Below are 15,059 nucleotides of genomic sequence, written 5' to 3'. Positions count from 1 at the left end.
TTATAAAAAGAAGGCAATTATAATAATTATAAGACTTTACCTCTCCATTTACGTCTCTCCACATTTACCTATCCCCTTGACATGTTCTTAAGATTTCACATTGCACAAAATTTTACTCGAATCCTCAAAATAAAAAAATTTCCCTATAGACGACAATTTGCATTTGAAAGCATGTAAACTAATTAACAAAAGTTCCTTCAAGGCTTTACATGTGCTGCTTAATATACATACACAGATGATAGTTTTGTTTCATTGCATTTCTCAAAAGGAATTTGTAATCTTGGAACATAAATTTGTCATATCCTAAGATCAGATTGCCATCTGAAACCCCATCAAAGAGACAAAAACTTCAACCCTGAGTTCGAAAATGATGGCACGAGAAGATCAATGCAGATCGTCCTATCTGTTTACCCGTAACCTGTCCCGTGTTTATCTCAGGCTGGCAATTTAAGCTTTGAGTTGTTTTTCCAGCTGCAATAAGAGAGTAGATCTTAGATACTCTATGAATTTGCACTGCATAATAGATTGGTTAGGAATTCCGTCAGCGAATCACCTGATAAAGTAATAGTAAAAGAAGTCTGCGTAAAGAGCTGTTTGGACAAGACCGGAGACGCAAGCTGGGTAGAAAAAGGCACAAGATTAAACATCAATGCTAAGAAAAGAGCCATGAAACCAATTTCTTCATGACTTACCAATCCATCTACTGAAATGATCCTCAGTGAAATAGCGATAGATCCAGTTTAGGATGTAGAATGCTCGATAGGCCCTGTGACAATAACAATATCACAGTTCTCATTATCTGGGAACATGAGATTCAGTACTTAATATGCGTGTGATGGTTTCTTGGTACCTAAAACAAACAATATTACCCAACAAAGCTCAATGGCACCACTTAAAATCACAGTTGAAAATTAGATATAGATCGAAACGAAAAAATAATCCTAAGGCTTCACCTAAAAGTTTACTTTATAATCCTGCACCCTACTTTCTCAGGCAAGCATTCATGTCATTAGATTATTTGTGCACAACAAAAGAAACTTATGCCCTAACACAAATAGAGCTAAAAAATAAGAGAATAGTCAAATTACCCAAGAAAGAAAATATATTTTCCAGCCAGATTGTCCACATTTCCACTTCTTTGCAACAGAACCAACTGTGGTAGTATTGCTACAGCCTCTAAGTATATTGAAAATGCCCAAAATATCTGAGATATGTTAAAAAAAATGTTAAGCAGTATATACAAAGCACAAGGCAATATCATCTTTAGTAGATAGGAATAAGACAGGTAACGATTGAACAAACAGGAAAACCAGGCAATCAAAATATAAATCAAACAAATGCATCCAACATTAGTTTCTAAGATTAAGATAGTAGGCATTGAGCATCTCTCTCTTGCAACCAGAACAATTACTCTCTGCAATTAACAAGAGTTTCAAACGAGTGGAGAATTAACTGACCTCCTCAAACGAGAACTTCTCATTAATCAAAAGTGCTAAGAGAAAACATGCTCCCACCATAAAATAGTGTCGAAAGGTGTCCAGGTCACGGTCATAGGATCGCCTGATTACTAGGTGAAACCTCATATACCAAACAATTGCCAGAGAGCTTGCAATGAACACTATTTTCATTATGGAATTATAAACCGAAATGAACTCGGTAAACAAATCGAGGTACCGAGTCAAGAAGACAATTGCATATAGTTCCTGAGTCTTTAAGGAGATCCCTGAATTGAATGTATTACTGTCAGTTTCACTATCTCATATATTCACAGTCACAATACACACAAATGCCCGAACACACAATATAAAATCTTGAGATTTAGACGACAAGAAAAGCGCATAGTACATCTTCATCACCGTCTAAGGCCGACCTATCAATGACACAAACTAAGACAACAAATTCCACGGAGTACAAATGTGATCACAACAACGATTTATCGAAATCTCCTCGCATGATTGCCTCAATTACAAACATCAGTGGCTCTGGCAGATGTTACAGCTAGTGCACCATCAAAATGAAACTGATACGCTGATTATTATTATTATTATTATTATTATTATTTAGTCAGCTAGTGCTGACTTTCTTTATCTTTTTCACTTGATAAGGGTTTTTCCCTTGTCAGAAACCCTAATCTATGAAATTCTAGATACTGCACATTGTAACGCACAGTATAAGGGGGAAATTCAACGGATTAATAAATTGAAGTTCACATAACTTGGTCAATCACACCATTACAGCTCAAACAAATAAACACGCAAAACGATGCATCAAACAGCTACAAGGCAAAATTAGGGCGAAATTGGGGAAAATTTGCGTAACCTGAACACGATTTGGTGGCATAGATTTTGAGGAGAAGCACTAAAATGCTGACCAAGTGCGTCATGTCGCCGATAAATCTGAAAATATTCATCGTTGCGAAGAGTTCGAGATTTTTTTCTTTCTTTTTACGTTTTCAGTTTTTTTTTTTCCTTTGTTGTTTCTTTGCAGAAAGAAAAAATAGACTGGGGAGGTGGAGGAGGTGATGGAGTTTAAACTTTGACGCAAAGCAAAAATTAATTGAAAATTTTGTATTGGAATTGAGACGTGAGAGAGAAGAGGTGATATTTAATTATTCATTAATTCTCCGAAAATGAAATAATTTAGCGAGCTGATGTGGCAGTTGGAAGCTCGTTTCTAGTTTTTCTACTGTATCATCTTAAAGTTATAATATTCGTGCTTTTTCAATCAAATATACCAACATATTCAGATTTTAGTAGTATTATTTTATCTCTAAACTTAATTCAAAATATAATTATAATTATTTAAAAGAATTAGGCGAAAAAATATATGACCCCATCTCAAAAACAGTCTCACGTGAATCGTTCACAATTTACAAAATTCATGCTTCTTCCTTAAGCAACTCAAAAAAAAGAAATAAAAACATGCTTTTCAGTCAAATATATTCCTATTTGTTTATTATATTTGCGCCCATAATAGTAATACAGAATGAAATTTTAAAAAAAAAGAACAACACTAATCATTTAAACTGATTATTCTCTTAAAAAGGAATTGATTATAATATAATATGCAAAGGGGCCTTTAAAAGTTAAAACAAACAATAGTAGTATAAGAATTAAGAAAGCAAATTTGATTCCCCACGAAAATATTAGTAGAATAAATTAACAGTAATTTTGAGTTTTATTGACTTGTTAAACACCTAATCTAACTCACTAATTAAAGTAGTAGTAAAAATTAACAAGAAATTAAGCAAAACCGTTGAAAGAGAGTAGACTCGCAGACTTCCCCTCCCCCAGCAAACTGTTTTAGAGAGAGAGAGAGAGAGAGAGAGAGAGAGAGAGAGAGAGAGAGAGAGAGAAGGAGATAGAAATTCGTGTTTACCCAAACACCAAAAATCAAATTGACTAATGGTCCCCCTCTCTGATTGTTTCTATTTTACTTTAATCCGTTTTTTACATAACCTTGAGATTGTGGACACTGGAAATCATTGACCGGACCCAATTTCTGTGACTGGACAGCATGGGTTGCGCTGGATCGCGGGAGAAAGTAGTTGGCAGTGGCTCAGGTACTGTGTCGATTAAGTATTTGATTGATTGATTGATATCATTGCTGGATTGTTTCCTTGATTGTTGTAGTTGGTTGCTGAATGTGGCAAGGGTTTGATCTTAATTCCGCAATTACTGTTTCGTATTTTGATCAGTTTGTTTTTGAACGAATTAGAGTGATATGCACTAATCTGATTATAGACAAATCATCTGTTGTTTTCTTTGTGTTTATGTTTAATATTTTTTACTCTTATTGATTGAAGTGGTCAGCAATTCTGTTTTGTGTGCTTCAGCCTTGTGTTATCTGTCTTACAAAGATTAACCTAATTTCAGTGTTAGTTGCTCCAAGAAAAGATAGCTATGAAGCCATCTGGTGCTTCACTTGTGGTGCTACAGAGAAATGAAAATTTTTTGGTTGATTTTTTATTTTATTTTCCATGTTTCTTGTTTTCACACAAAAGCTGATTTGGTTGATTTGGATTTCATGAATGGATCATTATCATTTGCCATGCATTTTGATTCCCGATTTCAGAGTATATGAAAAAGAAACAGTGGATACATGGAAAACTGGTGAAGCTATCCGCATAATAGTGTAATGAAGTAATGGAAGTACTTATTTATAGCTCTCTTAGCTTTCAAGAATGAGTGTACCTTAAATGTATAAAAAGGTGCAGCTCACCTATGGTTCTCTATAAAAAACCACATGGAACTCTCTGATGCATAGTTGCATACTAAGAGATTGAGGGTGAAAACTTAGTGATGCTGGAAATTTGTTACTGAGACATATCACCTTCAATGATGAATGTGATTTTTATGCTCTATGCATATCTATTGATATCTGGTTTGCTAGTTAACCGTTATGTAAAATCTAACACTGTTTGTGATTCTGCTTGCCTGATAAAAAGAAACCCTTGAATTATGCTTCATTTTGTCTGAAACCAGATACTTCGAAGAAGATAAGGAAACCAAAGCCATGGAAGCACACAGAAGCAATAACCAGAGAACAGCTAACGCAGATGCGTGAGGAATTCTGGGACACTGCTCCGCACTATGGAGGAAGGAGAGGTAATGTAACAGATAATGCCTTTCTGCAATGTGGCAATACATATGATCAAATCATGGTTTTGTGCACTTAAACTTGTGGGTTTATTCTTCATTAGGCTTGGCCATCTGAACTGGGCCAACACCAGCCTGTTCGCCTGATTAGCTTTTTTGTCCTTAGCTGTATTCATATTTGCGCTGTTTATCACAGATGAAGCTATATATGGAAAATCAGCATTATATGGCCTGGTCTACATAAAATCTACTTTAGGTTGATGCATTTCATCTCATTGAGATCAATTCATTTTGTTTTCCATCAGATTTAAATTGAACATGAACTGTGATAACATGTTTTAAGTATAAAGTAAACAGTAAACTGTTATGCTACTTTAGTTCATTTAAACACATCAATTAAATTTCATTTTCCATATTGAGAGACTGAGACATCTTATCTGCTTTCACACGAGCATGATATCTTCTTGTTGATCCCATCTCAAATCTCTGAATGCATGGAACTGACAATTACTGATAAGCCGCAGCATGATGAATAAAAACACATGTGGTTCCATAAGAGCACTTCAGTGTTAGGTCCTACTGTCATGCCAGGGCTTTAAACCATTTTGACAAACAAAAATCGGAGAGGCGAATGTTCAATAAACAACCATGCTAACTCGTGGGGTAAAATGTAGCCAAAATGGTGTTGGTATAAGATCTATACATTTTATGCTTAATTCAGACTTCTGGTATGGTATTTCTATTCCTGATAAAACGAGGTTCATTGTGAGTCGAACCAAACTAGAAACACACTTGAATTTAGTTATCTTTGCTGCTGCTTCATTTCCTTCTTTTTTTTGTATAATCAACAGAGATCTGGGATGCTCTCCGGGCTGCAGCTGAAGCTGATTTGACTCTTGCCCAAGCAATTGTGGACGGTGCTGGCGTTATTGTTCAAAATCCTGACTTAACAGTCTGCTACGACGAAAGAGGTTGGTGAAATTTTCCTCTGCAATCAATGTGCCTCCAGTAATTCATCCTTAATGGAAGATGTTATTTGCAGGTGCCAAATATGAGTTGCCCAAATATGTTGTGAGTGAGCCTACAAATCTGATCCGCGAGAACTGAAAAGATATCACAGTGACAGTATATGTGTAAATTGACCTCGTGATTCTTGTTTCTAAATTCATCATCCCATTAAATCCTGCTCAATTGCAAATTTTCAATTTGTTGAACATCTTGTATGAAGCTCTTACCATTTTTGTACATACTTGCTTTGGGTGATTAACCACAACCACCTAATGTTCTCTCTTGGCTTATGTTTTCTTGTTCATTTCATTTCTGGGTTTAGAATTTTAGAGAATAAATGGAACATACTATGGTGTTATCTCTCTCTTTCTCCAAAACAAACACACACACACACACACACACTAGATCAGCTGGCAATTATTGATCATCTGGGCTGGTGGCAAAGAGGGCCAGTTTGCCCATTAAGGAAAAAAATATGCATGACTAATATAAAAAACAACTCATTCTTTTTTTCTCCTTTTTTTCTCCTTTTTTTTCTTTTTCTAAAGACAACTCATCCTTCAGATAAAGCAAAGTTTGTCTTAAAACAGAAAAGTGGAACTAACCTAAAAAGAGAATGAGTTAACCCTGCACATGTAATATAAAACTATGTTCAATAATTTTGTTCTTCACTTTCAATTAAATTAAGGTATTCCGTATTAGTAAATAATTAACTCCACAAGTATATGAACTCGAAGGATAGTCAAGAATCATGATTTATTAAGATGTAAAAAAATAAAAATATTGTACCCAAAAAAATAATCTTAAATAATGATTCAAATTTGGGCCGTTTGCCACAGCTCTTTTTTGTAATCTAGAATAACTTTTGCTCATAGGCCTATTGTAGGTTATATTTTAAAGTGCTAGTATCTTTTTGGGATATATTTAATTCAATTGCCCTATTATTTGATCTGTTTCTGATTATTTCTCTGCAATATTTTATCAGAATAATAATAGTAAAAAAATATTTTTATTATTACTATTACTACTATTATTATTATTATTAGTTGGAAGTCCACATTTTCGTGTAACTCATGCAGGTAGTATGTAAGTCCAACTACAGCGTAAATATCCCGCAAATAACAGTGACGATTGTGATTTTAGAAAAAAAAAATGGGGTACAATAAAATTGACTTAATTTCCTAAGTAGGAAGGGAAAATATAGTTGGTTTAGACTTTTAAAAGTGTTGACTATTGAGACTACGTGGTCGGCTGCTTTGAACGTCATTTTCCAGTAGTCGACCACTATGCTAGAAACCAATTTAGTGGTGAAAGGTTAAAATTTTTTTCTATCAAATAATAAATGTGATGGGGTGCGTACTAAACAAGCCCAACAGCAATGACGGCCCATCAGCCCAAAGCCCAAGGAAGAGTATGAGTTCGGCATTACCAAAGAGTTCGGCCTCAGCCTACAGCTCGGTAAAAGCCAACCTATCAAGCTCTGCTCTCAGGTCGGCATCAAGCTCTACTCTCAGATCGGCAACCAAAGCAGGAGTATGAGTTCGGCATTACCAAAGAGTTCGGCCTCAGCCTACAGCTCGGTAAAAGCCAACCAATCAAGCTCTGCTCTCAGGTCGGCATCAAGCTCTACTCTCAGATCGGCAACCAAAGCAGTTCGGTCTCAGTATTCGACCGAACAAGGAGTTAGTGGACCCATACAGGATGTCCAACACACCCACTACCACGTGGTGTCAACTCAGGCCACGATCGTAGGCCATGACCTACGCTACATCCACGATCTTAGGCCATGACCTACACGACATCCACGACTTAGGATGGTGATGCAAGCCACGATCTTAGTCCAAGATATAAATAGAACTTAGATCTGATATGAGAAGGTTAAGCTCTCTAGAGATAAAACACCATATAGCAAATAGCAAGTTTGTATTTGTAAGCTGTAGAAAACAGATCAAGCAATACAATCTTGCCCTCCCTTTTTCCCGTGGACGTAGATTTACTTCAGTAAATCGAACCACGTAAATTCTTTGTGTCTGTATTTTCATTCTCTACCAGCATTTGCTAACATCAAAAATTCGCGGATCCATCACTGGCGCCGTCTGTGGGAACCGAAGAACAAAATTTGTGATAAAGCGAATTTTTGATCCATTTTTTCCACCCAAAAAATGCATACCAGATCGCAGAGTACCCGTATTCCTGCTCGTGAGAACCAGGAGGAAGCCAATCCATCCCATAGGTCTGGAAAACAGCCTAGGGATAAATCCACCACCAGTTCTCATGGCGAAGGAACAGGCCGCTCCAAAAATCGTCCCACTGAGTCTTCCCAGCAGCCTGATTTGAATGAGGCTGTCAAGCTGTTCTTGGCTGAGAAGCAGGATGAGTTCTTAGCCTTCCTGCAAAAGAGCCAAGAGCCGAAGACGAAAGCGGAGGATTCTCCTTCCTCATCCAGACATGAAAGTCACTACTGCAGTAGTGCCGTGTCTTCCAGGAAGAAGAATCCTCAACCCCGACATACTCCTGTTCTTCCTCGGTACCGGAATCACAGGAGAACTCAATCTCCTCCATACCGACGAGATATCGGATTCGCCGTGTACGGAGCACTGAAGACTCCGTTCTCGGACGACATCACCCGAACTCCCCTACCACAGAACTACCGAACTCCGTCGATGACTTACGACGGGCTCGTGGACCCTCACGATTTCTTGGGGCGCTATCAGTATAACATGGCGAACCAGGGTCTCAACGAGGTCCACATGTGCAAGCTGTTTCCCGAGCTGCTCATCGGGAACGCGAGAAGGTGGTTCGATAGCCTCCCCCAGGGCAGCATCAGATCTTACCGAGATCTAATGGATGCCTTCCACAGGAGGTTCTTTCAGAAAGCGGAAGCCCGAATCACTTCGGCTCAGCTGCTTTCCATTCGTCAAGGTCGCGACGAAAAAATCAGCGACTTTATGACAAGATTCCACAAGGAATGCCTGCAAGTAGACGATCTCAACGATCTGCTTGTCATCTCGGCATTCCAAAATGGAATCCTGCCCGGAGCTCTCTACAGGAAGCTCGTTGAGTGCGGTCCGCAGACAGCTCAGGAAATGTGGGACATTGCGGACCAGTACTCCCGGGCCGATGAGGCAGACCGTCGCAAACGGTCGTTAGACAGCTCATCGTCCCGAGGAGACAGGAGGAAGCCCGATCATAGCGATCAGGGACATCCTCGCCGAACTCCTTTTGGCGATCAGGGACATCCTCGCCGAACTCCTTTTGAAAGGATTCAAAGGACTCCGGTGCAAGACAGATTGGGACCCCGTCTCAATCCCGAGAAGCCGTCCGCTCAGTTCGTACCGCTGAACAAGCCGAGAGCGGAAATTTTCGAACTGCACTCTGACCTGTTCGAAAAGCCAAAGCGGATGACGAAATCAGCCGCGCGCCGACCCCAGGATAACTACTGCTCCTACCATCAAGACCACGGTCACGATACCGAGGAGTGCAGAAACTTGGCTGCAGGTATCGATGTTCTTGTGAGGGCAGGGACATTGAAAAAATACCAAAGCAAGCAGTCAAAGAAGAATAAGAAGCAGAGAGGGGCGAACTGCGCTCCTCAGGATCCGAAAAGGCAGCCGGATCCCGAAGACGATGACGAGCCGCAATATGATGGAGTAATCCTGACTATTGACGCTCTCCCTGCCGGGAAGACCAAGTCGTCCCTGAAGTCAGAGCGCAGGGGCTCCAATCGAGAGGAGCTAACGCATAAAAGGCTGAAGCAGGACGAAGTGATTACGTTCTCGGATGCTGATCCCGTCCCGGCCATCTCTCCTCACCAAGACGCCATTGTCATCCAAGCCGGAGTGGCAAACAAACTGATCCACAGGGTGTTTGTGGATACAGGAGCGTCAGTCAGCATTCTTTTTAAAGAGTGCTTCGACAAACTAGAAGTGGACCCAGCTCGGCTCAGCCCGGCTCCGCTTCCCCTGAAGAGCTTCGCCCAGGAGGACACCCGCCCTGAAGGTATTATCAGCCTTCCGATCACGGTGGGGAAGGCGCCTACTAGCTCCAGTACGATGATTGAGTTTTTCGTGGTGAAAGCTCGGTCCCCGTACAACGTCATCCTGGGAAGAGACTGGCTCAACACAGTTCGGGCCATTTGCTCCACTTATCACCTCACCATCAAGATCCCTACTAAGGGAGGGATAGCGGTCATCCGAGGTGACCAAAAGAGAGCAAAGGAATGTCTGCAAATTGCGCTTAGAAGTGCCGAGCAGTCAGATCGGCACCACCAAGCATAGCAATCACAGCAGCCGGAGTCAGAGGCAATGACCGAAGTCATACCGGAGCCGAATTCGATGACAGTTCAGCTGTACGAAGACGATCCATCCAGAACGGTTAAGATCGGCTTCGCGGGAACGCCTCTACTTCGGGAAAAAACCATCCAGCTCCTCAAGGAGTACAAAGACGTCTTTGCATGGTCTCCCTTGGACATGACCGGAGTGCCCCCCGAGGTAATCACTCATCGTTTAAATATTGATCCTTCGGTCCGGCCGATAAAACAGAAGCAAAGACTCTTTGCGGCAGAACGAAGTCAAGTCATCCATGACGAAGTCCGTCAATTATTGAAGGCGGATGTGTTATTCGAAGTGAAGTATCCTTCGTGGGTGGCCAATCCTGTCATGATCAAGAAAAAGGAAGGAGGATGGCGGATGTGCATAGATTTCACCGATCTAAATAAGCACTGTCCCAAAGATTGCTATCCCCTTCCGAACATAGATAAAAAAGTAGAAGCTCTGATAGGCTTTGAAATTTTTTGTTTTCTTGATCTATACAAAGGATACCATCAGGTTTTAATGGATGAGATTGACGCTTCAAAGACAGCCTTCATTACTGATTTCGGCATTTTCGCTTATAAAAAGATGCCATTCGGTTTAAAGAATGCCGGAGCCACTTATCAAAGGATGGTAGACAAGCTTTTTCGGCACCTGATTGGAAAGGAGGTCGAAGTGTATGTTGACGATATAGTCGTCAAGAGCAAAAGCACCTCGGAGTACGAGCACAACCTCAAGTCCACTCTCAACGTGCTCAAGAAAGCCAACCTCAAACTTAATCCCCAAAAGTGTACCTTTTTTGTAGATTCGGGAAAGTTTCTGGGTTGTTGGGTTTCAAAAGACGGACTCAAGGCAAACCCCTCAAAAGTTCAAGTCGTTCAGAACATGGCAATGCCGAAGTCCATACATGACGTGCAAAGGCTAACCGGATGTCTAGCCGCACTGAGTCGATTCCTTTCCCAAGCAGCCGAAAAGCAACTGCCGTTCTTCAAGGTGTTGAAAAAGGCACCAAAGTTCGAGTGGGGAGCCGAGCAGAAAAAGGCCTTTGACGAGCTCAAAAGTTATCTAGCCGAGCTTCCTATTCTCTCTGCTCCAGCCGAAGCCGAAGTACTATTCTTATACTTAGCGGCATCGGATCAAACCATCAGCGCGGTGCTTGTACGAGAAGAAGGCCTAAAGCAGTTTCCCATCTACTTTACAAGCCGAGCATTAAGAGGTCCAGAAACAAGGTATCAACCTCTGGAAAAAATTGCTCTGGCGTTAGTAAATGCAGCAAGGAGACTGCGGCCATACTTCTATGCTCACAAGGTATGCGTCTTAACCGATCTACCTCTTCGGCAAGTTTTGACCAAGCCAGAAGCATCAGGCAGAATCGCCAAGTGGGCTATAGAGTTGGGAGAGCACACAATTGAATATCTACCTCGGAAAGCCATCAAGGGACAAGCCTTGGCAGATTTTCTTGCAGAAGCGAAGTTCGATCAAGCAATTCCTGTTATTGCCGAACAGAAGAATTCTGCCAATGCCGAACTAGCACAGCCCTTGGAATCCGAAGTAGAGCCGCCGGACTGCTGGAGCGGATTCGTAGATGGAGCTTCAAACAAGATGGGAAGTGGAGCTGGTATTTTACTTGTCGCTCCCGACGGACACGAGGTAACCTACTCACTTCGTTTCCTATTCCCCACTACTAATAATGAAGCCGAGTACGAAGCCCTCCTGGCCGGACTCCAGTTAGCGCAAAGTCTGCTCGTCAAATCTCTCAAAGTCCATTGTGATTCACAAGTCATAGTAAATCACATGTTGGGTACAAGTGAAGCTCGTGACGAGAGAATGAAGAAGTATTTGGACAAAGCGCAAAGCATCAGCCGAAGTTTCTCCTATTTTCGGATAATCCGCATCCCCAGAGCGGAAAATAGCCGAGCAGATGCCTTAAGTAAGTTGGCCTCATATCCAAGCTCAAAGGCGGAAGAATTAATGCATCGAAGCATTGATGAAGCCGAGGTACATTCAGTATCCAGCTCGCCGAACTGGATGACGCCGATCTTGCAGTATCTGGATCAAGGACAATTGCCCGAGGATAAGAGAGAAGCTCGGAAGATCACGTGCCGAGCTCTTCGGTACGAACTTCATGAAGGAGTCCTCTTTAGAAAGTCTTACCTCCAGCCGTTATTGCGGTGCGTAGGACCAGAAGAGACGGACTACATCCTCAGAGAAGTTCATGAAGGATCGTGCGGTAGCCACATCGGAGCCAGAGCTTTAGCTAAAAAAGTTCTGAGATGGGGATATTATTGGCCAACCATGGTACAAGAGGCAGTGCAGCTCGTCAGGAAGTGTACGAAGTGCCAAATTCATGCAAATGTCCCAAGGATGCCGCAGACCGATCTATACACTATGCAAAGCCCTTGGCCTTTCATGCAATGGGGCATAGACATAGTGGGACCACTTCCTCAAGCTCCTCGGCAAATGAAATTCCTTATCGTTGCCGTGGACTACTTCACGAAGTGGGTGGAGGCGGAACCATTAGCTACGATAACGAGCTCAAAGGCATTGGACTTCGTCTGGAAGAACATAGTGTGCCGATTTGGCATACCCCACATCCTCATCTCGGATAATGGGACTCAGTTCACCGACAAGACGTTCAAGACTTGGTGCCAAGAGCTGAACATTCAACAGCGGTTCACTTCGGTCTCCCATCCCCAAGCAAACGGACAAACGGAAGTAACGAACCGGATTCTGGTGAAAGGGTTAAAAGCTCGGTTAGAACAAGCCAAAGGACAATGGGTAGAAAATCTCCCTCAAGTCCTATGGTCCTACCGAACTACGCCCAAAACCTCCAACGGTGAAACTCCGTATAGTCTGGTGTACGGCACTGAAGCCGTAATTCCGGTGGAGATCGGCGTACCCAGTCCCCGAACTCTGAATTTCTCCTCAGAAATGAATGACGACGGACTGAGAGCAGAACTGGATCTCGCCGAAGAAAGAAGAGAATTGGCGTGCATAAAAGCAGCCAAGTATAAGGAGCAAGTAGCCCGGTATTATAACCAAAGGGTGAAAAAGCTTCAATTTCAAGTGGGAGATCTCGTCTTGAGAAACAACGAGGTAAGCCGAGCAGAAAAGCTGGGCAAACTCGAACCCACATGGGAGGGTCCATATCGGGTGTCAGAAGTCCTCGGCAAAGGGTCTTATAAATTGACTCACATGTCAGGAGAACAAGTACCCCGAACATGGCACGTCTCCAACCTCAAGAAGTTCCACTTGTAAGAGACAAAGTCCGGTCAGTCTGTCTTGTGTCTAGTTCGGTCATAGGGGTACATGTTTTTATTTGTTTGTTTCTTACTTGTACCTTTTTCAAAGTTTAAAGTTTTTTTCTTTCATCTTTTTCATTTTTTCTCTATGTGTTTTGTCTCTATGTGCTTGTCGTCTCTTACAAATGGTACCAAGGTATATCGTTCTTTAAAGACTGATCCCCTTTTTAGATCGATTATTAAAGACTATTGTGAGTCCAAGCTTCCAAGGAGGATATAAGACCACAATTCAGCTTAACAAGCAGTCCGTCTGAAACGAACTGCAATAAGCCAACGATTGTGAGTCCAAGCTTCCAAGGAGGATACAAGACCGCAATTCAGCTTAACAAGCACTTCGTCTGAAACGAACTGCAATAAGGGAAAGTCCGATCCACGCGATAAACCTCGCCGAATTAGGACGACCAAGTTCGGTCAAAGAAGTTTACCTCATAAGACCGGGGACGACCATGTCTAGTCAAAGAGGTTTACTGCATAAGACCACTTCGGTTAACTGGGAAAGTCCGATCCACGCGATAAAACTCGCCGAATTAGGACAAGGGAAAGTTCGATCCCGGCGACAAAAATCGCCAAATTAGAACACAAACCAAGTCCGGTCAAAGATGTTTATTTCATCAGACCAAAGACGAGTCCGGTCGAAGATGTTTATTTCATCAGACCAAAGACGAGTCCGGTCAAAGATGTTTATTTCATCAGACCAAGGACCAAGTCCGGTCAAAGAAATTTACTTCATAAGACCGAGGACAAGTACGATGAAATTTTTTCGCTAAGCTGTAAATACAGTGTTAGAAGCGAAAACAAAATTTCATTTATCAAATCTTGTTCGGCATACAACTCCGCTACCCTACAAAATGGCGTTACGCTATTACAAAGGACTATTCTACTGTCCAGGGTTGCTGAAGTTAAGCCACCTATCTGCAAAATCCTCTGGAAGCCGAGTTCGGTTGTTCCGAGCAGATGAAGAATAAGCAGGTCGACGAGATGCTATCCTCGACCCAACGCCTCTTCCCCGAGCCCGAGAAGTCCTAACACCTCGGCGATGAAGAGTCTCTGCAATAAGCATCTGCTGATCTTGCTCGCTCATAGTCACAACTCCTCGGCGAATTTCAGTCCGTCCCCGTCTTGACGATTCCGGTTGCTCCTGAGCCCGTTCTCGTCTTGACGTTTCCGGCTGTTCCGGAGTTCGTTGTTGGCTGGGAGTAGGATTTTGAACAAGGGAACCAGAGGTTTGATCTGGAGTGCGAGCATCTGTTGGCGCGATATGCCGGAGGAATCTCTCAATTGAGGGACGCCGGGCAAGAACAATGTCGTACCGAGAAGCCCAGCGCCGCAATGATTTCACGACTTGTTGGCAAGCCGAGCTCTCCAGCGCATTGTTCCTCCGGAGTACATTATACTCCTCCCACAGTTCGTCAACTCGTTCCTGAACTTCTGATATGGTCATTCCCCCGCGCACACGGATGTAATCCTCATACGCAGTCCTCTCAGCAATGGCCGTATTCAGCTCGGCCTCCAGATCTTTCTTATCGGACTCTAAGTCCTTGATATCGGCCTCCAGCTTCACTAAACGAGCCAGAAGCTCGTCATTCTTCGTCTGATCGGCTATAGCTCTTCTCTCAGCTTCGTCCAAAGCCGAAGAGTACAGCCGTTTCCAATGAAGTATCTCCATCTCCTTGGGTACAAAGCAGCTATATTAGTTCGGCAGCTGTACCGAGCAGATAGTAAAATACAACAGGAATAAAGGCGAGTACGAAAAGCTATACGAAGACAAATGTAGAGAATTTTTCATTCACAAGGAAAATTTTTTACACTAGGGCTTCAAGGCCATTTTACAAGGAAGAAAC

General features: G+C 42.1%; 2 protein-coding genes across 2 annotated transcripts; one reads left to right on the top strand and one right to left on the bottom strand.

The window, feature by feature from the left end:
- Positions 1-130: 130 nt before the first annotated feature.
- LOC121756503 (ER lumen protein-retaining receptor A-like) lies at positions 131-2,588 on the bottom strand. Its single transcript, XM_042152058.1, has 6 exons — positions 2,320-2,588; positions 1,458-1,723; positions 1,089-1,204; positions 693-766; positions 554-617; positions 131-471 (listed from the first exon to the last, which is right to left on the bottom strand). Exons 1-6 carry the CDS (start codon positions 2,408-2,410, stop codon positions 435-437), a joined length of 648 nt encoding a protein of 215 aa, XP_042007992.1. The 5' UTR covers positions 2,411-2,588; the 3' UTR covers positions 131-434.
- Positions 2,589-3,256: 668 nt separating this feature from the next.
- Positions 3,257-5,896, top strand: LOC121756562 (ubiquitin domain-containing protein 1-like). The gene is made up of 4 exons (XM_042152130.1): positions 3,257-3,562; positions 4,485-4,607; positions 5,450-5,569; positions 5,641-5,896. Exons 1-4 carry the CDS (start codon positions 3,517-3,519, stop codon positions 5,703-5,705), a joined length of 354 nt encoding a protein of 117 aa, XP_042008064.1. The 5' UTR covers positions 3,257-3,516; the 3' UTR covers positions 5,706-5,896.
- The last annotated feature ends 9,163 nt before the right edge of the window (positions 5,897-15,059 follow it).

The sequence above is a fragment of the Salvia splendens genome, chromosome 11, assembly GCF_004379255.2.
Source record: "Salvia splendens isolate huo1 chromosome 11, SspV2, whole genome shotgun sequence".
Lineage (NCBI taxonomy): Eukaryota > Viridiplantae > Streptophyta > Magnoliopsida > Lamiales > Lamiaceae > Salvia > Salvia splendens.
This window is presented reverse-complemented; position numbering and strand designations above follow the sequence as displayed.

What these genes read in the sequence shown, in the direction of transcription:
- LOC121756503 (XM_042152058.1), bottom strand. Translation starts at nt 2,410, where the DNA reads ATGAATATTTTCAGATTTATCGGCGACATGACGCACTTGGTCAGCATT. An exon ending in TGCCACCAAATCGTGTTCAG is followed by an intron (nt 1,724 to 2,319) that starts GTTACGCAAATT and finishes CATTCAATTCAG; the next exon opens with GGATCTCCTTAAAGACTCAG. An exon ending in TCATTTCAGTAGATGGATTG is followed by an intron (nt 618 to 692) that starts GTAAGTCATGAA and finishes TTTTCTACCCAG; the next exon opens with CTTGCGTCTCCGGTCTTGTC.
- LOC121756562 (XM_042152130.1), top strand. Translation starts at nt 3,517, where the DNA reads ATGGGTTGCGCTGGATCGCGGGAGAAAGTAGTTGGCAGTGGCTCAG. An exon ending in GCACTATGGAGGAAGGAGAG is followed by an intron (nt 4,608 to 5,449) that starts GTAATGTAACAG and finishes TATAATCAACAG; the next exon opens with AGATCTGGGATGCTCTCCGG. An exon ending in AGTCTGCTACGACGAAAGAG is followed by an intron (nt 5,570 to 5,640) that starts GTTGGTGAAATT and finishes TGTTATTTGCAG; the next exon opens with GTGCCAAATATGAGTTGCCC.